Source organism: Rattus norvegicus, chromosome 10 (assembly GCF_036323735.1).
Source record: "Rattus norvegicus strain BN/NHsdMcwi chromosome 10, GRCr8, whole genome shotgun sequence".
Lineage (NCBI taxonomy): Eukaryota > Metazoa > Chordata > Mammalia > Rodentia > Muridae > Rattus > Rattus norvegicus.
Genome location: NC_086028.1, coordinates 101302535 through 101324139, shown reverse-complemented (window position 1 = coordinate 101324139; position 21605 = coordinate 101302535). Strand labels below are relative to the sequence as shown.

The 21605-nt window shown below is 47.5% G+C and overlaps 1 protein-coding gene across 2 annotated transcripts; it reads right to left on the bottom strand.

Annotated features, from left to right (window-relative positions):
* Nucleotides 1–159: 159 nt before the first annotated feature.
* Nup85 (nucleoporin 85) lies at nucleotides 160–18899 on the bottom strand. 2 transcript variants are annotated; one of them, NM_001025401.1, is made up of 19 exons: nucleotides 18650–18705; nucleotides 17969–18062; nucleotides 16168–16330; nucleotides 14515–14585; nucleotides 14228–14271; nucleotides 12052–12121; nucleotides 11709–11830; nucleotides 6950–7084; nucleotides 6738–6860; nucleotides 6406–6537; nucleotides 6109–6215; nucleotides 3407–3490; nucleotides 3197–3262; nucleotides 2907–3058; nucleotides 2282–2399; nucleotides 2106–2206; nucleotides 979–1130; nucleotides 623–724; nucleotides 160–342 (listed from the first exon to the last, which is right to left on the bottom strand). In NM_001025401.1, exons 1-19 carry the CDS (start codon nucleotides 18680–18682, stop codon nucleotides 241–243), a joined length of 1971 nt encoding a protein of 656 aa, NP_001020572.1. In that variant the 5' UTR covers nucleotides 18683–18705; the 3' UTR covers nucleotides 160–240. The 2 variants fall into 2 exon arrangements, with proteins under 2 accessions (NP_001020572.1, XP_063124852.1); XM_063268782.1 differs by having other exon boundaries at nucleotides 162–724; nucleotides 18650–18899.
* Between the last annotated feature and the right edge of the window lie 2706 nt (nucleotides 18900–21605).

The following is a 21605-nucleotide window of genomic DNA, read 5'->3' as shown; positions in this document are numbered from 1 at the left end:
TCAATCCACTCATAAGCCAAGAGTGGGAACATGCTGCTTGAACATGGCTAGCCTGTGAGGTGGTGTGGAAATCTCATCTCAAAAACAAATGTTTATTTTGTCACGTCAGGTTCAGGGTAGACAATTAAAAACCACCTTGGTCGGATTGATGACTGATCATATATTTGCAAAACAATTTATTTTAAAATCTATTTACATTGCCATACAAAGTTACTACACTGCAGCTGTCCTCAGCTTCTCTCAGGAACCCTCCAGTGAGCCTTCCCTTATAATTGCCCGAGCAAGATTCCGGGCAAGAGCTAGTCTCAGCATCTCCACCTTGGTGGTCTCTATGTCGTCATCCTAAAGGGAAGAAAAGCAGTGTGAGGGGCAACAGGCATCGTTCCAGAGAGCACAGAGCAATCACAGGTCCAGACTAAGACCAGTCTAGTATACTAAGTTTGGCTCTGAAGTGAGATGACTGGTTCCTAAAAGTCGGTGTTTCAAAACAGGTTAATAACTAAAAGGGACCTGAATCTGTGAGAGGGTAATGTTTCAGGATCACAGGATAGTGGAAGAAGTCTTGAGACAGAAAGTCTTCCCACTTTAACACGGAATCATCTCCCCAGGAGTTCGAAATGACCTGCAGTCGCTGGGCGTCGGGCTCACCACACTCTGGCCTTCTGGAGGCCAAGTCTTCCAGGCATCGCATCAGCTCGTAGGTCTGCTCTGCTGAAAAAATCACCTAGGGAGGGGAAAGAGGCTGTTAACGTCTAGGCCTGGGTCCAAAGTCTTTGGGAAGAAATATCTGGATACAGAGCCCTGGGCTGCGGCTCCTAGTCTGACAACCATCCCTCCAGTGAGGCTGAACACTTGGTAGATGGCATCTTACTGATACTGGACATGGACAGAACACACAGTACTACTTAGGAGGCATAGATGAGCTGCTGTACGGCTACAGAGCCAAGCTGAGGAAGACCAAAGGCAATGAAGTCTTACCTGCTTCTGTTCCAAAAGAGGAAGGGCATCTGTGAGCAGAGTCATCCAGAAAGAACGGGGTGCAATCTGAGAGGTCATGAGGGACAGCAGAAGAGAAGCAGCATCACCAAAGCGCTTCTCCCCGTACAGTCTGTGGAACTCCCGGTACTTTCCTGTTGAGCGGAATGAGCTCGCCTGAGAATTCACTCCACTTACCTGATACTTAGCAAAGCTCTCGTGGCTTTAAACTCGAACTCTATCCACATGGTAAATGTTTCTGGAACAGTCTCAAGTTTACAGATAAATGTAGGATTCAAGGACAGATCTTTATGAGCACCAAATCCGTAGGGCAGTAGACTGTAAGAGACAAAAGTGCTGGAAAGATGGTTCTGTTAATCATACTAACTGTTCTTGAACAAAAGCCCTGAATTCAATGCCCGACACCCACATGCCAGCTCACAACTAACTCCAGTCCCATGGGACCCTCTTCTGGCTTCTGCAAACACCAGGCCTATATATGGTGAACACACATACACAAAACAAATTTAAAAAGATTAGGGGTTGGGGATTTAGCTCAGTGGTAGAGTGCTTGCCTAGCAAGCACAAGGCCCTGGGTTCGGTCCTCAGCTCCAAAAATAAATAAATAAATAAATAAATAAATAAATAAATAAATAAAAGATTAAAATACTCCGTGAATCCTAGTGAAGTATAGGAGATTGAGGGAGACATTAACCTCTTCCTGCAGCTCACTTCCAGCTCACACAAGCAGTGAGAAACTCTGGTGGGAGTGTGGTGGGACACAGGACATGGACACCATGCCAAACTCCCAGGCCCATAGTCCCAGCCTTGGGGAGAAAGGCACACAGACTTCTCTGTGTTAAAGGCTAGGCTGGTCGGTCCACATAGGATTTCCAGGGCAGCCAGATGTACACAGTGTGACCCTAACTTTAAAACAAAAATAAGTATGAAAAGTGTATATAAAATGTATCATTTTATCATGCTACATCTTCATTTCCCTAACTTTGGAATTACTGGAAAATAAAATGTTATCAAATTCTGCAAAAGCTAACACATGCAGAGGCTGGCTGTCTTCCATGTCCCCAAGCACCTGCTCTGGTGTACCTAGGGGAAAGAATACAGAGACTCACCCAGAAATGTCAGTCGGTCACTGAGCATCATGGCTGGCCCCAGATTGTCAATGAGATCCAAGTCAGAAAAGCAGCCTCTTTCACAGTAATCCCGGAGGAATCTGCAGGGCCCAACCCAAAGGTTACAACAGCCATGGTAGGCCCTGCTCAACTCTACCAACCACAAAGCTTCCTACCTGTCGGACACGAGTGTGGCGAAGGCAGCATCTTTGGCGCGGATGCTCCAGGAGAGGGCTGAGCCCAAGCGATTATTACGAACAGCCTTCATGGCCAAGATCTTACAGATGCTTCCAACTTTGCAGGAGAAAAGACAAAAGGTAAAAAGCTTGCAATTTAGAATCCCTCCTGTGGAGACAGGCTTGGCCTTCCTACAGTAGCCTTCCTATAATCTAAAGTACTGACTAGACAGCTAAGGGAGGAAACCAGAAACTTCAGTTTAGTCTTTCCTTTGCTCACACCACAAATGACCCACTCACTAGACTGGCTTTCTGAGTGTGTGTTTGGGTGGCAAAAAAAGTCTTGGTTTTCCTCCACATTAATAGTCCCACAGTTATCTGTCCTGAGACCACAGATTCTTATCTTCCTTTTACATCTTGAGTACCATGGGCTTCCAAGAATGGTTTAAGTGTGCGAGTGATTCTCAGTAAGCAGTGGGAGGATGGGATGGGTAGAAAGCTGCTGACACCTATTCCTGCTGCTTCCTCCTGATACCATCTCTCCAGTGTGCAGAAGTCACATGCTGTCACATGCGCAGGGATGCCCTGACAGCCCAGGAGACAGGCTGGGGAAGTGTCTCATCACCTTGTTCAGTCATCTGCCGCTGCTCACAAATCCTCAGCACCTTCAAAGCTTTCTGCTCTGTGTTGAGAGGAATCCGCTCAATGTGCAGCTCCAAGGAAACTCGGCCCAGCTCCGGGCAGTAGTCAAAGTAATCCACCCCCAGCTGCCACAGGCTAAGGTGGGAGGAACGTACATGTTGAGAGGCCACACGGGCTGTCTTCCTGACCCGTCTGAGCCCTCCCTCAGAACCAAGGCAGAACAGAAGCTTCCTGGCATCCACAAGGTCAGTACTGTTTGTGGGGCCTTCCTACCTGTGATGAGCAAACAGTCCTGAGGCATATTCCAGAAGGAGGAATTCTCTCATGTTAGAACCAAAACTGGAAAAACAAAACAAAAAAAAAAAAAAACAAAAAAAAAAGACCAACTGCAAGCCTGCCCATTTTGTTTCTCAGTAACCTGCTCTTCTGGTGCCCCTCAAGCCTGGTGATGTGAGAAAGAGTCAGTGCATCTGGCCAACTTACTAGAGATTGTGTGACTGGAGGAGTCTGCAGTGATCCAAAAGGTCTGTGAGGTGAGCTACGAACCACCAGTTGCTCAGGGCAATGCTGCAAATCCAGACACCAAGGCAAAATGGTCAGGGGAAGGGACAGAAGTCAGCAACACATGACAGACGAGGAAACCCACGGAGCCTATGTTTGCAGAAGAGTTGAACAGAGAAAGGGCTGAGGGCAAACACGATGACCTGAGTCTGATCCCCAGCACCCAGATAATAGAAACACACACACACACACACACACACACACACACACACACACACACACACACACACACACAACAATAAAGCCAAGTGTGGCACATAGGTAATCCTGATTCCTTGAAAGTAGAGGCAAGAAGATCAAGAGTTCAAGGCTAACCTTAATTATGTGTCAAGCACAACTTCTGCCTCAACCACAATGAAAGCCCTCAGAAAACCCACATGGTAGCAGAAGGGTAATCCAGTCAGGGAACTTAGCACTAAGCTGGGCTATCTGCTGCCACTCCAGTTTCCTCTGGTCTCAGCAGGCTGCAATACAGTTCGCAATACAACACAAATAGCCAGAAGCTTTAATCCCACATAGGGAGACTCTTGGGAAATTTCTCATTTGTTCCTGCCTTAACTGAGAATTCCCAGAGATCCCCTGCCTCTGCTTCCCAAGTGCTAGGACTGAAGGCACGTGACACCTCACCTAGCACAGTCTTGGTTTTCCAAGGCAGGGTTTCCAGATAACTCAGGGATCAAACTCCCTATGTAGCCAAGGTTGGACTTGAACTTCTGATCCTCCTATCTCCACTTCCCCAATTGGATGAACTACTCCACCAGCCAGGAAGGCTTCCTTTTGCTTTGTTCTGTTGGACACTCCCTACTTCAGTTAAGGGTCACTGCGATGACCATGCTCGGGGAGAGGGCTGCCAATCCACAGCTTGTGGAGATGACAGTTTGACAGCCGGACTCGCTGAGACTGAGATGCTGAAGGAGGCGCTCTCCTCTGAAGTGGATGTGAGCTCGGCAGCTGCCTACCACTAAGTTCACACAGTTTTAGACATGATCTGTGTGTCTGAGTGCACGTGCATGCAAGTACACACCAAGAGCACAGCACACATGGCCAAGTCAGCTCTCTTTCCTCCATGTACTCTCTGGTAACCAAACTTTTCAGGCTTGGTGTCAAACACCGTTTTCCTGCTAAATGAACTCTCATATCCTGTATACATTTTCTTTTTCCTTTCCTTTTTTTTTTTTTAAGATAGGGTCTCGTACAGCCCAGGCTATCCTTGAACTTTTGATGTAGTAGAGGCTGGCCTTTGAGCTCCTGATCCTTCACTCCTCAGCCTTCCAGGTGCTAGGATTATTGTAAACATGAGCTATCAAGCCTTGCTATTTCCTATCAATGTCACTTCCTGCAATGCTAGTTTGAAACGGAAACAAGAATAAATAAGGCAGCTTTCACACTCCAGTGAAATCCAACTCCTCAGAAGAAGCCACTATCTGTTTGCACATGGTCAAGCAGGAGGCCTGGGCAGTCCTAACTGGCTCTGAGGACAGTTATAGACAGACAGGGCTTTGGGGGGTAAGAATAATTCTTCCCTCACAAATAAAATGCAGCCATTTTACAAAGGAGCTTAATAGGCTCTGTCCTGCTGTCTTTCCCTTTCCGCCATCTGAGGCAGGGCCTTCCTCCCCTCTGGCTCAGACCTGTAATCATAGCGCTAGCACTTGGAGGGCTGAGGCAGCATTGCTGGCCTGCCTGGCTTTACAGCTAAGCAAAGGCGAGAGATTGTCTCATAAAACCAACAATGAGTTGTCACTAAAGCAGGGCACAGCCATCACACAACAACCTCCCAGCTTCCCCTTAGACTTCTAGCCTCTAAAACTGTGAAGAAAGTAAGTTTCTATTTGACAAAAAGTACAAACCAGCAGACCTACAGAAATACAGGTGAAAAGGTAGGTAGGTACTCCCTACCTGTAATCCTTGGAGACTTTTTTGAAATTTCAAGGCCAACCTGGCCTACATAGTCAACACTAAGCTAGCCCCAAAGAACAAAACAGGCCAGGGAGATGGTTGGTGCCTAAGGACACTTGCTCTGTAAGCGGGACCACACCAGGAAATAGGCCAGGGGGAGCTGCGGCTGCCTCCCTCCCACAGGGCCCTGAGGAATGGACAAAGGGATCCTAGAGCTCGCTAGCCAATACGTGAGCCTGGGAGAGACATCAAGCTTCTGGCTCGAGAAGTCAATGTGAAGGAGCTAAAGCTGAGGCTTTCACAAGGCACGGTAACCCGCACAGACACAGGGCAGGGCGTACACACAGCCCCCACCACCACACGCACGCACACACGCGCGCACGCACACACGCACGCACGCACACACACACACACACACACACACCAGTGTAAACCAGCCCTGCACACAACAATTAATAGAAACCAGGAAGAAGGTGTAAGAAGAGCATAGCACGCCCCATGCAGAAGGAAGGGAGTGGAAGGCTGCTGTGTTCAATGGCTCAACCAGACCCCTGAAAACAGTGCAAAGGAGCCAGTGTGGTGTGCATGCCTTTACTCCCAACACAGGAGGCAGAAAGAAGCAAGCAGAATTGGAGGTCAGCCTGAACTACACAGAGAGTTCCAGGACAGTCAGAGGTACATAGAGAGACCACGTCAAAAAGAAGTTATAATTAGGCGTGTCCTACCTGCACTCCTTGATCACTTGGTGAATGTCGAATTCAAAGGCAGCCATCAAGATGTTGTCCAGTGGTTCTGGACTGCTCTCACCTCCAAGAAACATGTCCAGGCTGGACTGTGGAAAGGGAACACCTAGTCAGTCTCCAAGTGGAAGCAGAGACTTGAGGGGGAGGGAAGGGCCAGACTGCTGTGGGGAGTCTAGAGAGGAGCTCTTTCCCAAAGGACTGGAGTAGACAGGCCTCCCCGTTACATGGAGACCACACTGAGAACTAGCAAGCCAGGAAGTCACTGTCACTGTCACTCACCTGGGCGTACAAGTGCAGGTCAGTGGGCTTCACTGTGGGGTTGGAATACAGCAGCCGAGTCACTAAGAAATGGTACCAGTTGCTCATAAGCTCCTTCTGCTCCAACAAGGTGGCCTCATCCCCCAGCATGATCTGGAGAAAGACATTCTCTGAGCTCTGTCCTCATAGGGAAGATTTCCTATGAGTCATCAAGCCATGGGTCTCAGTTCGAGAAGTACAAAGTTCCCTCTTCCACAGCCAAGTGACTTAATAGCCCTCTCCAAGGAGAAGCCAGCTTTTCAATGCCTGGGTCCCAAGGCAGGTCCCCATGCCCGCCCTGACCTGTCCCACACCTTGCAGAGAGACTCCAGATGGGGGTTGGCTGCAAATGTGTTGTCTTGCAAGTGTCGCTCACACTCCTCACGCCAGTGCTGCCACTTCAGCTCCAACTCTGTCAGCGTCTGAGTGTTGCCAGGCTGAGGGAGAGACTGGCTGTGAGACTCTAAGCTATCCAGACCTACATGCGCCGATCCCTACCTCTCAAGACCAAGCAGCTCCCACATACACTGAGAATGGGCATTGTCCTCATCAGATCCCCAAGGACGCGGCACATGCCTGCAGAAGAGGGGCTGGCATCAGCTTCTTTGGACAGCATTTGTCGGGCCTCATCCAGCCGGCCCTGAAGCACCAAGACGGTCACCTGCAAAGAGATGTGCGACATCTGTTTAGCAGAAGGCTCAACACTAAAAATGCTGAGTTCTCCAGGCTGCCTGACCCTAAGTCAACAAAAACTCCTCCCTTCTGGCACCAACTCTCCATGAGACCCTATGCTGGCTGGTTTTAGGTCAGCTCAGCATAGCCTATAGTCAATCAGAGAGGCAGGAACCTCAACTAAAAAAAAGTCTCAGTAAGATCAGGCTGCACGCAAGTCCGTAGAGAGCGTTTTCTTAATCAGTGACTGACGGAAAGGGCCCAGCACATTGTGAGTGGTGCCATCCCTAGGCTGGTGGTCCTGAGTTCTCTCAGAAAGCAGGGTGAGCAAACCATGAGGAGCAAGCAAGAAGCAGCGCTGTCCATGGCCTCTGCATCAGCTCCTGTCTCCAGATTCTCGCTCTGACTTCTTTCAATGATAAACAGCTATGCTGAAATGTAAGCCAAATAAGCCATTTCCTCCTGACCTTGCTTTGGTCATGGTATTTATCACAGCAATAGAAACACTGATTAAAGCTGAGCACTGGTGGGCCTTTAAATCCCAGCACTAGGAAGACAGAGGAAGGTGGATCTCTCTAAGTTTGAGGCCAGTCTGGTCTCCAGAGCAGGATACCCAGATAACACCTGACACAAAACAAAACAACGACGAAAGAGGAAGAAGAAACCCTAAGTCAGTTGGATTATCTCGTTACGGTCAAGTGTTACCTATAAGAAAATGAGAAAATACTTGCAAATCATGTATGGAGAAGACAGAAGACTTTAAAGCACATGTCCACACTGAAAACCAGACACCAAATAGGAGGTCACTTCCCTCGGTTGTACAGCCACTGCGAAATCCCCACACTCCAGTCAATACCCTGCCACTCACGCAAGCAGCCCTAATGAAAATCAGGGGCAGACACAAAGATGGGAAAGCAGGAGGGAGACACCTCAGGAAGAAGGGCTTCAGTGGGAGAGAAAGAGGGTGAGAGGGAAAGGACAAGGAAAATGACTACAACTCAAGCCAGGTGGTGGTGCTCGCCTTTAACTTCCAAACTCAACAGACAGAAGCAGACAGCTCTTACAGAAGAGAGGCCAGCCTGCTCTACAGAACGAGTTCTAAGCAGCCAGCACTACATGGAAAAACCCTATTGCAAAAGCAAATAAAGAAAAAGAAAATTAATAAAATTCACTATTTAAAAAAATTTTTTAGCTGGGCATGGTGGTGCATGCCTTTAATCCGAGCACTTGGGAGGCAGACGCAACTGGATCTCCATAAATTCTAAGCCAGCCTTGTCTACAGAGTGAGCTCCAGAATAGCCAAGGCTATGCAGAGAAACCCTGTTTCAAAACCACTATTTTTTTCCTTAAAGTGTATGTATGTATGTATGTATGTATGTATGTATGTATGTATGTATGTAGATGGGGTTTGGGGTATGTGCACAAGTGCAGGTACCTGCAGAGGACAGAGGAACTGAACTTACAAACACACAACACAGGTAGTGACCAACTGAACTTGGTCCTTTGCGAGAGCAGCCAGTACGTGCTCTTGATCGCTGAGCAGTACGTGCAACCCCAAACTTCATCACAAACATGTATAAAACTGCCACAAACCTTTTCAGTGGAAAAGAAGAAACCAGGCTGGGAGATGACCCAGTCAGAAAAGCTCATATTTTGTAAGCAAGGACCTGAGTTCTATACAAGTTCTATCCTGTACAGACCTGTCAGTGTGGGGCACACAGCGGTCAGCACAGCAAGGGGCAAACAGGAGTCAGTAGTCGGGCACAGCCATGCAGGTCCACTCAGAAATACAGCGCAGTGGCAGCACAGTCCACCTTAACACACACACACACACACACACACACACACACACACACACACACACACACCCCTACTGAGAGCCAAACATGGTGGCTTACATGTGTAATCCTACTATTTGAGAAGCTGAAGAACAATTGCCATGAGTGGCCAACATGGTGTGAGACTTTCTCTCAGGGGATTGGGGATTTAGCTCAGTGGTAGAGCACTTGCCTAGCAGGCGCAAGGCCCTGGGTTCGGTCCCCAGCTCCAGAAAAAAGAAAAAAGAAAAAAAAAAAAGAAAAAAAAAAAAAAGAAAAAAAAAAAAGAGACTTTCTCTCAAAACATCAGAAACTCACACAAGCAAACAAACAAGTGAACACAGGCCCACACAGGGGCCTCCTGTAAGCAGAAACATACACCACACAATGCTATGAGCTTAGATATGTCCACCAGGTCCTGGTCATCCCCAACATCACATTAAACTCAAAGAGTGGCAAATGCTTGTAAGCAGAAAGATCAGACATTCAAGCTCATGCCTGGCTCAATGGCAGTCAAGGCCATCTGAGTTCCCGTCTCAAAAGAGCAAAAAAACAAATGAACAACAAAAAATAGACTCAGTAGTTAAGTGTTCTCTCTGTCCTTGCAGAGGACCGAGATTCAGCACCTACACGGCAGTTCAGTTACCTACAGCCCCAATTTTCCAGGCTCAGATAGCCTCTTTGGCCCACGCAGTCACCAAGCACACACATGGTTCACATGCATAACATATACACCCATGACTGAAAGCACATTAATCTTTTATTGACTGATTGGCTGCTTTGTTGAGACAGGATTTCTCTGTATATCCCTGACTATCCTGGAACTCTCTGTAGAACAAGCTGGACTTGAACTCAGAGATCGGTCTCGCTCTTGAGTTCTAAAGGTGAGCTGGGACTAAAGGTGAGTGCTACCATAATCTGAAACTGATTAATCTTTACAATAAAAAGGGGGGGGGGCGCACTGGAGAGATGGCTCAGTGGTTAAGAGCACTGTCTGCTCTTCCAGAGGTTCTGAGTTCAAATCCCAGCAACCACATGGTGGCTCACAACCATCTGTAATGGGATCTGATGCCCCCTTCTGGTGTGTCTGAAGACAGCTACAGTGCACTCATATACATAAAATAAATAAATCTTAAAAAAAAAAGGGGCTGGGGATTTAGCTCAGTGGTAGAGCGCTTACCTAGGAAGCGCAAGGCCCTGGGTTCGGTCCCCAGCTCCGAAAAAAAAAAGAACCAAAAAAAAAAAAAAAAAAACCAAAGGTTGGTACGTACAGTGCTGGCTGAGACATGATCTCACAATATTGCCCAGGCTGTCTCTGACCCTGAGTTCAAGTGCTACTCCAACTTCAACCACCAAATAACTGCAACCATTAATACGCGTGCCATCTCCCCAGTTGATAATACTGTGCTGAGGGTCTGGGGATGAAGCTCGGTAACAGAGGAAAGCTTTCTCACCATGCATAAGCACCCCAAACACAAGGTGACCAGAGGCTTAGTGGAACTATGAGCAATGCTTCAGGGTTCAGCAGTTTGGTTCAGGGCAGCTCTAATGCCCATAAACAATGAACTGATTATACTGTGGATTTATGTAAAATATACAAAACACTTATAGTCACACACATCACCTGATTGTATGTACTCAAATCCCCCAAATTTCCCCTTCTGGTAGACTTCCCTCCTTGAATTCCAGACTCCTATCTCCATGACCTAGTCAGCACATACCAGTCCTCTCTTTCACCAGATCACCCACCTGCCCACCTTTCTCTCACACCCTCCCGGCCAACTGTGTTCCTTTTGTGGTGGTGGGCATAGGGACCAGTGCATGCTGGTCAAGTACTCTCCTACTAAACTCTACCTCCAGTACCTGACTATCCTATGTTCTGAGAGTCGCTATACTGCCTCTGAAATACGAGGTAATGAAGACCCCGTGTCAAGGCTAATGAGAAAGCAGACGCAGTCTGCACATAAATAATCCCAGCATTCAGGAGGTGAGGCCAGCCTGGATTAGAAATGAGCTCCAGGCCAGCAGGGCTACATAGAGAGACCTTGTCTCAAAAAGCAAACCAAAGCTAGTAACAGGACAGCCAGGGCTACACAGAGATACCCTGTCTCAAGGAGGAAGAAAAATGGGGCAGTGGTGGCCACGCCTTTAATCCCAGCAGTTAGGAGGCAGAGGCAGGTGGACCTCTGTGGGTTCCAGGGCAGCCTGGTAGGGCAGATAAGCCTACACAAAGAAGCCGTGAATTAAAATGTATAAATTCAACAAAATAATCCAACGAAGAAACCAAACAGGATACTTTCTCCTCTTGAGGTGCTGGAGATCTTGCTCTCCCAGATGCTATGCGGGCATTCACTACAATGCCCTCAAGCCCCTTGTCAGCGCACCTCACCCTTCCTAATGCATGAGCCTTCACACAGCTCATGCTGGGGTGACTTCCAGCCACGGAGTCATTTCCTTGCTGCTGTCCATGAGTAGTAATGTAAGGATCTGACAGGTTGGTAACTGCTGCCCGAGAGTATCCTCCCACCTCAAAATGACCACTTGTGTCTTCTGCACCCCACCTCTCCTCAGTCTCCTCAGCCACTTAGTATCTTCATACCTTCTCTCCCTCAGATCTACAAACAAAGCCTCCTGGTCAGGAGTTTACCAAGCTCCCTCTCCATGCTAAACTAGTTTTTAACTGCTCTGGAGCAGAAGGGAAGATGGAAAACCTACTCTACAATCACACACCCAGAGAGCTGAGCCGCAGCTGGAGCAGGTCCTCCCAGTCAGCCGACTGCAGTCCCGCACACTCACCAAGTTCCAGAAGCTCTCATGCTTGCTTGGGTGGTCACTGCCCAGGACATCTGCTGACAAACTGTCCACCTCGCACACGTGCAGTCGGACCCAGTCAAGAAGATGGAGGAGGAGAGGTCCAGCTGAGGAGAGACTCTTGTCACACAAAAGATCCCAGCTTCATCTGCAGCATGTTCCCCTCACCCAAAGTACAGACGCTGATACGAATTTAAAGCAGAAGCCCTGACTGGAGAGGGGTTTATTCCCTGCAACTAAGAAGGACAGAGTATGGCAGGGACCCTGTGATGCTATACAGAGCTAGCCTGGCCTAACAGGCTACATGAAACAAACAAACTGGCGTTACCTGGAGCTACTTCAATGAAAAGAATCTCGCACAGGTTCCAAATAAGCTCCATGGCTGACAAAATGGAGACCTAAGGAGAAAAGAGGCCAGCTTACCTGAGACATCCCTCAGTCACTATGTAGTTTACCTGAAACACCCCCCAGTCACCAGCACTCCTACAGCAGGAGTTCCCACCAGGCAGCCCAGCAGAAGATGTCAGATAGGGAGATAAAAACCTGCAGAATGCTAACACTGGTGATTTTATTTTAAGGTGAATTAGAAAAGTAAACTAGCATATCACACGGATGCTCTTGATGGATTGTGGGTTAAGAAGGCGCCTCATTTGAGTAAAAAGAAAAGGTAATTTTGAGAAAGTCTGTCAATAAGAAAAGTAAAACAAAATTGGGAAGTTAGAACCAGGACAGTGGCCCACACACCTTAAACCTGGCACCCAGGAGACCTAGACAGGAGCACCAAGGGCTCCATGCCTGTCTGGCCTGTAATCCCAGCACTCGGAATGGAGGGGATCAGGACTTTAGGTAGATAGGCCAGTCAGTCAGTCAGTTAGTCCATATGCCAAGGACTGAAACTTAGGAAAGAGGCTATTAAAGGCTGCGCCAGATGCTAAAGAAGATCTCAGCAGTGAAGAGCACTGGCTGCCCTGGCTGCTCTGGCAAAAGGCCTTGGTTTGATTTCCAACAACTATCTGTTACTCCAGTTCCATGATACCTGCTTCTGACCTCTGCAAGAACAGCACAACACAATGCACAGACATGCAGGCAAAATACCTCTACACACAAAAGAAAAGTTAAATTTAAAAAAGAAAAACAAGGGGTTGGGGATTTGTCTCAGTGGCAGAGCACTTGCCTAGGAAGCGCAAGGCCCTGGGTTCGGTCCCCAGCTCCGAAAAAAAGAACCAAAAAAAAAAAAAAAAAAGAAAGAAAGAAAAAGAAAAACAAAAGCAGAGACCAGGGCCAGGTGTGGTAGCTTATACTGTAAAGCCAGCATTCAAGCTTCTACAGTAGAAAGATAACACAAGACCACAGCCAGCTTGGGCTACAGACTGAGACCCTGTCTCAACAACAACAGACAGCAGGAGATGGCTCTGTAGTTAAGAGAATCTGGAGGGGAGGGGGATGTTTGCCCGGTAACCGGGAAAGGGAATAACACTTGAAATGTATATAAGAAATACTCAAGTTCATAAAAAAAAAAAAAAGAGAATCTGCTGTGCAGACATGAGAAGCAGAGTTTGGGTGGCAGCACACGTGTAACAAGCTGGAGACCTGAGCACACTGAGGCCTGAGTTACAAAGGGAACAGAGAAAGGAGGGTCCCCAAGCTTGCTGGCGTCCAGCCTAGGCAAGAAGCACAACCCCCAGGTTCAAAGAGAATGAGCAGAGTGAGAGCAGACATTCAGCACCGTCTTCTGCCTCCACAGGTGCACTTCTGCATGCACAGGTGCACTTGTGCACACACACACTCAATAAACACACACGCAATACAGATATGTTTTTAACAGGAGACATCGACTGAGGTTCTAGCCCAGCAACAGTGGACATACTTAGCACACCTACGATACTAGAGCCAAGACCAGGCACTGCAAAAACTGAAAGAGCAAAGGCTGGCTGCTATAAGATGCTCCCACTAAGATAAAGGAGACCTGGACCCTGCCTTTAGGAAGATGGACATCCCCACGTCACCCTCCTTCAGTTCAGTCATCACCAGCCCTTGCTCGAAGGGAAAAACACACTGTGCCTATCAGAGACAGTGTATTGTCCCCTGATCATTAGTTAGAAAAGCACTGGGATCCTACTAAGGAAAGAGTGTCATATATGTCAACTTCTAGCCCTGCTCAATTATAACCACTTGCTGCTCAGCAAAATGTCGAGTTCATGAGACTGAGCGGCAGTCCTAAAAGCTCGGTTCTCCATCTCACATGACAACTCACAAACACCACGTGTTAGGACTCATCTTTCCACAGGAAATGAAAACCCAGTATTTATCAAGTAGATCCTGTGTTCCCACGGGCTAGACCTTGACGGGAAGACCAACTTTTAAAGCCACACTTGCCATCCCAAAGAGCTGCTGGTCCACCTCGAAAGGAGAGCCTCCTGTAACAGTGACCACAAAGCCACCCTAGGCACTAGGGACACAAAAACCACAATGTTGCCAATACAATGAGAACAGCTACCTCTTACCTGACTGCTGAACTGCCGGCCACTGGCTGGGTCTTTAGCAGCAACTAGCAGAATACAAAACACCTTAGGTCAATCAACTGAACTGACTGTATCCCGCCTCCTCTGCCCTCAGACCTCTCATGACTCCTGCTGTTTCTTCCACCACCACCCCCATTTCCATGTGATCACTGATGCATCTATCACATATCAAAACGAGGCCCTGTTACACACTGCAGAGCAGCCTCCTGAAAGGCCACTGGAGCAAACAGCACCAGACAATGTACTTCAGTTATACACAGGGTCCTTACTTGCAACCTGGTGCATTTCTTCCATACAGGCACGTATAACTGACCGGTAATTTTTACTCACTCGAACCAATCTACAAAAAAATGAAATGACATAGGAGATGACATCGACCATATCTTGATGCTAGAAAGAGAAGAATCAAAAGGAGACGGCTGGACTGTTCTTGCAGGAACAACCAGATTTGGTTCCCAATCCCCACATCAGGTGACTCACATGAACCTGCAACTCCAGTTTCAGGAGATGTGAAGTGCTCCAGTATATATAAACTCACACACACACACACACACACACACACACACACACACACACACACAAACGGCTAGAGATCTGTCACAATGATTTTAAGAGAGCGTAGTACTGTTGGAAAGGGCCAGAGTTCAGTTCTCAGCACCCATATCAGGTGGCTCACAACTACTTTGGTTCCAAGAGATCCAATGCCATCTCCTGGCTTCTACAGGTACCTGCACAATGTGTACACACACACACACAGTTAAACATAAACCACGCCTGGTCTGCATGGACGGCTCAGGCTGAAAGCACTGCTGTTGTAGTCAGGCCTGTGGCATATTTTCTCAGTTGGTAATCGATATGGGGGGGGCCACCCCTAGCTGGGGGTCCTGGATGCTGTAAGAAAGCAAACCCAGGGGTTGGGGATTTATCTCAGTGATAGAGCACTTGCCTAGCAAGCGCAAGGCCCTGGGTTCGGTCCCCAGCCCCCCCACCCCCAAAAAAAGAGAGCAGACCCAGCAAACCACAGGCAGTAAGGCAGCATGCAGCTCTCCATTGCTCCTCCACAACTGCGAATGCCTGCCCCACAGAGCCCGGAGTGCAATGCTCCCAAGCACTGATGAAAGCACACCTGGCAGCCGTGTCCATGATCCCAAGCTTGAGAAGTGGAGGCAAGAGGACCAGAAACTCAAGAATACAACGGATTTGTACACACACAGGCTGAATCAGCAGAGCACACACAGATTTGTACACACACAGGCTGAGTCAGCAGAGCACACCCCGGGTGTTCGAGGAGACCCAGCTTCACCTTCATCTACTTACGGAGCTCAAGCAAAGGACACACCGAAGAAATAAGTGAATAAATAAATAGGAAAGGAAAACAAATCCTAGCCTGGAGGTCAGGCCCAGTGACGTGGCTCAGCAGCTGGGCGCTCAAAGGAAGCAAAACAAATTCTGATTCCTCGTCACAAACATAAGCCTCAGAGGCAATTATTTCCATTTGCCTCAACTGCTGACCCCTATAAACATTTCTTTTGTCTTGAGACAGAGTCTGGCTCATGGAGCTCTGGGTGGTCTGGAACTGACTATGCAGACCAGGCTGCCCGTTAGCGAACATCTGCCGGCCTCATTTTTAACTCTTCCAAGAATGAGATCGAATCAAGGGCTTCTTTGGTCGTGTTATTTATATTCTTTTTACTTTGGTGGGTGGTGGTGTTCAAGGAACACACACAAATGAAGTAGGACTCCACAGCGAAGAGTTGATATACCAAGCCACCGAGTCTTCTAACAGCATTTCCCCAACCTACAACTACATCCTGGGAAGGCACCCTGGAGACCAGGAATCCTCTCCAAGGCGCTCCGCCACTCAGGAGGATAAGGGTGCCTCTCACCACGACTCCATTAGAGCTCCAGCACCCACCACTCACTGAGCTTTCCTGGATTTCCCGGACAGTTCTTCCTCAAGTCTTTGCAGGCCAACGAAGATTCCATGGGATTCGTTGAAGAGTTTTCTCAAAATTTGAGAGTAAACATCGACATCTTTCCTTATGATATAAATAAAGGGGCAGCTCGGGACCTTCTCTGATTTGTCTGCAACAAAACAGGAAAAAGGAAACAAAAACTAATTTAACATCTATCATTTTCCCCCAAAGAGAAAACACTGCAGTATTTCTAATTTTTTAGTCACAAAAACTGGCTGAGCATGGGGGGCACATGTCTACACACTCAGCAAGAGGAAGAATGAGACAGGAGGATTAAAATGAAAGAGAAGACTAGTGCATGCAATAGACCAAGCAAGCCAGGTCTATGATAAAAGAGAAGAAGAGGGGTGCTGGAGAGATGAGTCAGTGGTTAAGAGCACTGACAGCTCTTCCAGAGATCCTGAGTTCAATTCCCAGCAACCACATGGTGGCTCACAACCATCTGTAATGGGATCTGATGCCCTCTTCTGGTGTGTCTGAAGACAGCTACACTGTACTTATATATAATAAATAAATAAATAAATAAATAAATAAATAAATAAGAAGAGGAAGAGGAAGAGGAGGAAGAGGAATAAGAAGGAGGAGGAAGGGGAGGAGGAAGAAGAGGAATAAGAAGGAGGAGGAAGAGGAAGAGGAGAGTTTTTCAAGTGGAGAGCTGAGATGGGGTCCTAGTCTAAGCAATCCTTCTCCCTAAGCCTCCTGGGCATGCCCATGCTGCCCATGCCATCACTGAGCGACAGCCTACGTCCTTGGTTTTTTGAGAATGGGTTCGGCATCGTATCTCAGGCAGCCGGGAACACTCTATCCTCCGTCAACTATTCTGCACAGTAAAAATTCTACGACTGCAAGCATTGCCTGAACCCAAGAGTTTGCCTTCAGCTGGGGCAGGCAACACAGTCCGACTCATTTCTTTTTGTTGTTTGTTTGGTTGGTTGGTTTTGGTTTTTCAAGACAAGGTTTCTCTGAGTAACCCTGGCTGATCTAGAATTCATTCTGTCGATCAGGCAGGCCTTGAACTCACAGATCCACCTGCTTCTGTCTGCGGAGTACTGGGATGAAAGGTGTGCGAGTGTGCGTCACCACAGCTGAGCTATATGGCTCGTGTCTAAAGGTCCATTATAGGAAGGGTGCTGAAGAGATGGTTTGGTGACTAAGACCACTGGCTGAAATTTCATATTTTTATTCCTAACACTCAGGAAGAAAGGGCAAATAATTTCTGAGCTCAAAACCAGTGTGGTCTAGAGCCAGTTCCAGGACAGCCAGACCATCTCAAGAAACCAAAGACGACCAAACAAGACGTACACAGGCAGCTCTTCCAGCCAAGCTCTTCCAAGCTCGCATATGGCAACTCACATAAATATACAGTTCTAGTTCCTAGAGTCCAGGGATCTCTTTTGGCCTCTGCAGGCACCAAGCACGAAGTGGTGCATCAATAGGCATGCAAACAAAACTCCCATGCACAGACGACAGAATTAAAAAAAAAAAAACAAAAAAAAAACAAAAAAAACTTTGTGTTGTGTGACACACCTCAAATCCCAGCCCTCTGGACATCGAGGTTGGAAGACGTAGTTTCCGAATCCCACATATGTTGCACAAAGACAAGCCCACTAGGACTATATAGGGGTAACTTGTCTCAAAATAACAAAAAACAGTTTCAAACATAAAAAAATGTTGCCAAATGACTTCAGTTTCCTGCCCCTGATAGTCAACAAATGTACCAAGACAAAAGTGAACAAGAACTACCTACCTGTTTTGTTGAAGGAAGTTTCACATAGGAGCATCTCCCCTGGGCCCCAGTCAAAACACATTTGCTTCTTCTTGGAATTCACACCTGGAATCCACTAGTAAAACAGAAGGCATAGGAACTGTTAGCCCTAGTTAGGGCTTTCTTTTCATTCAACTTCCAAGTGTGATTGCGGACACCATAGTTCAGGCAGGCAGCCTAGATGGTATCCAACGGTTCTGTGCACATATCCAGACATATACACACACCTTAAAATATTTCTATGTAAGCGGAATAGAATACAAAGCGACAGAAACAAGTGGTCTATAGTCTCTCGTGAGAATAAATTACGCACTTATTAAGCTTTGAGCCAGAGGAAGAAGCCAACTGAGCTCTTGGAGCGACGATGTGGAGCTTACACCAAGCTCATTCTAACGCCCAAGGAGAGAAACTAGAGAAGCAGAAAGGTTAGAGAAACAAGGGATGATGCAGTGGGGCCTCCGCGGCCCGGCCAGTATTCACAGGACCCGAAGCCTAGGGACCACCACCGCCCTAACCTAGTTCCCAGTTGATCTGACATTCTGGATGGTGGCAACTGTGTCCAGAGAAAAAGCATGCGTCCCACATGTACGGAGGCAAGCCTGAAGTGACCAAAGAAACGTAACCCTCACAGTGAGACAAGCAAGCCTCTCCGGGCGTCCTTACAGTTACTGCGGGCTCGCAGTCGAGCTCCTCCATAGTGCGGTGCGCCCGCAGCAGGGACCCCTCCGCGTTGCTGCTGTTCTCAGCTCAGGCCTCCCGCTCACAGCCAGCTGCCAAAGAGGACCCCATCAGGGCGGCTTCCGAAGCGCCTGCACATCTCAACGCAACAAATCCCTTCGCCTCAGCCAAACACAGGCCTCTGCAGCTTTACACACGTCTCCTACTATTCTAACCTAGACAACACCTCAGGAAAACGTCGCCAGGGGCCACCGGTCCTCACGGAATGTTCCCACTAGATCAGGCGGCGCCATGGACAGTCCCACACTAGGCAAGAGGAAGGCCCCGGGAGATGGCGGGAGAGGAGGTGGCTGGGAGGGTGTGCGCGTGCGCAGATCCTTGCTGTCGCATCTCTTGGGATTGCAGAGCTACTCCGCCTCAGTAATCCTATTTTAGCTCTTAGCGGTAGTTGGGATCCCTCCCTCAGGGTCTGTTATTAAGTATTCTCAGTCCCTTTCTCTTACTCCGACAAGTATAACGCGCTTACTTTGGAATTGGTCGCGGGCATTGACACCCCAAAACAACAGGACTTCAACCTTTTATGTACTGGCCACTTTTCTTTCCTTAGGATTATTCTAAACCTCCTCTACCTTAAATTGTTGGGCATACATGACTTGAAAGAAGGGCACGGTGGCTTAAACCGGCAGTTGCAGCACTTGGGAAGTAGAGACAGAAATTCGGAGTTCAGAACCAGCTTTAGCTATGTAGCAAGGTTGAGCTCACTTGATGTGAGGCTAAGTGAAACCCAGCCTCAGAAAACAAACTCCCACCAGGCATTAAGGAAATAAAGAAAAATCTTTCTGTCAAATTTTTATCCAAGTCCTAATCACTGAAATCAATGATTTGGGGAGCTGGACTGATGGCTCAGTGGTTAAGCACATATGCTGTTCTTCCCGGGTAACTGGATCAATTCAAAGCACTCACATACACATGGAAAAATCCCAGGCATTCTGATGCCCTCTTCTGGCCTCTGTGGATGTGAGGCGCACATGTAGTTCACAGACATGCAGATATGCATGCAGCCAGTATACATACAATAATTTTTAAAAGACTGAATTTACTGTACAGTTAAACAAAATCTACCACATATGATCAGAGCTAAATAAACAATTAATTAAAAAAAAAAGTAAAGAGGTAGAGAGATGGCTCAGTGGTTAGGAACACTGACTGCTCTTCCAGAGGTCCTGAGTTCAATTGCCAGCAACCACATGGGCTCACAACCATCTGTAATGGGATTCAATGAATAAATTCTGTTTTTAGTTTTTCGAGACACACAGAGAGCTGACTACTTCAACCTCCTGAGTGCTAGTAGGATTAAAGGTGTGTGCACCACCACCTCCCAACAATTATTTTAAGAAAATAATAGTCAGATGGATTAAATAAAAATTGTCAGCAGAGTATGTTGACACCTCCTTGAAATTCAAGAATTTGAAAGGCTGAGGCCAGAGAATTGCCATGACTTGGAGCCCAACAAAACTATGTCTCAAAAAGCCCTAAAAGGGGTGCTGGAGAGATGGCTCAGTGGTTAAGAGCACTGACTGCTCTTCCAGGGGTCCTGAATTCAAATCCCAGCAACTACGTGGTGGCTCAGAACCATCTGTAATGAGATCTGATCCCCTCTTCTGGTGTGTCTGAAGACAGCGACAGTGTATTCATATATAATAAATAAATCTTTTTTAAAAAGCCCTAAAAGTTAAATATAAGCAAGCTGTGTAGAGTTAATTGAATTTTTACTTTGTTGTTTTGTTTTTGAGTCAGGGTTTCTCTGTGTAGCCCTGGCTGGCCTGGAGTTCACTATGCAGACTGGGCTTGCCTAGAACTCACAGAAACTGAACTGCTTCTGCCTTCCTAGCCCCTGGGATTAAAGGAATGGGCCACTGCCCCCCAACCCAAAAAAATATTTACTTTTTATGTTCTATGTCTGCTTGAGTACCTATATATATGTATGTGCACCACATGCTTGCCTGATCCTCATAGAGACAAGAAGAGGGTACCAGGTCTCCTGGAACTGGAATTAGAGACACTTGGGAACTCTCTGATGCGGGTGCACAGAAGTGAACCTGAGTCCTCTGTAAGAGCAGCACTGTTCCCAATCTCTGAGTCATCCCTCGAGGCTCGATATTCCCTCACCTTTTTTCCCAGACAGGGGCTCACTGGCCAGTAGGAATAGCCATAGGATGAGTTCTAGGTCCAGTGAGAGAGCCTATCTCAACAGACAAAAACAGGCAGATGACACCTGAGGAATGACACCCAAGGTTGACCTCTGGTTCCTATAGGCCTGGACACATCTGTTTGTGGACCTGTATGCAAGTTTCAGAAGCATACTCCAAGTTATTTTCGTTCAATATATGCATAAGTAATCTGGGAATAGAAAGGCACTGCCCAGAGCAGCACCTGGGAGGCCCTGTGGATCTGTGTCTTGCTTCAACACTGTTCTGTTGTTGTTTTTAAAAGATTTACTTTTATGTATATGAGCACACTGTAACTGTCCTCAGACAAACCAGACCCCATTACAGGTGGTTGTGAGCCACCATGTGGTCGCTGGGAATTGAACTCAGGACCTCTGGAACAGCAGTTGGTGCTCTTCTTTTTTTTTTTTTTTTTTTTCTTTTTTCTTTTTTCTTTTTTCGGAGCTGAGGACCGAACCCAGGGTCTTGCGCTTGCTAGGCAAGCGCTCTACCACTGAGCTAAATCCCCAACCTCCAGTTGGTGCTCTTAACCGCCGAGTTATCTCTCCAGTCCAACACTGGATGGAACAGACCTGGGGACTCCCACTTTATTAGCTTCCAGCCGCCTTACAAATCTCTCCAGTCGGAGCCTCTGGGGCCATCTCCTTGTTGCCTTTGGCTCCTAGGACCAGCCAACACCGTCTTCGCGGTTAGCCCTGAACTCCAGATCAGCC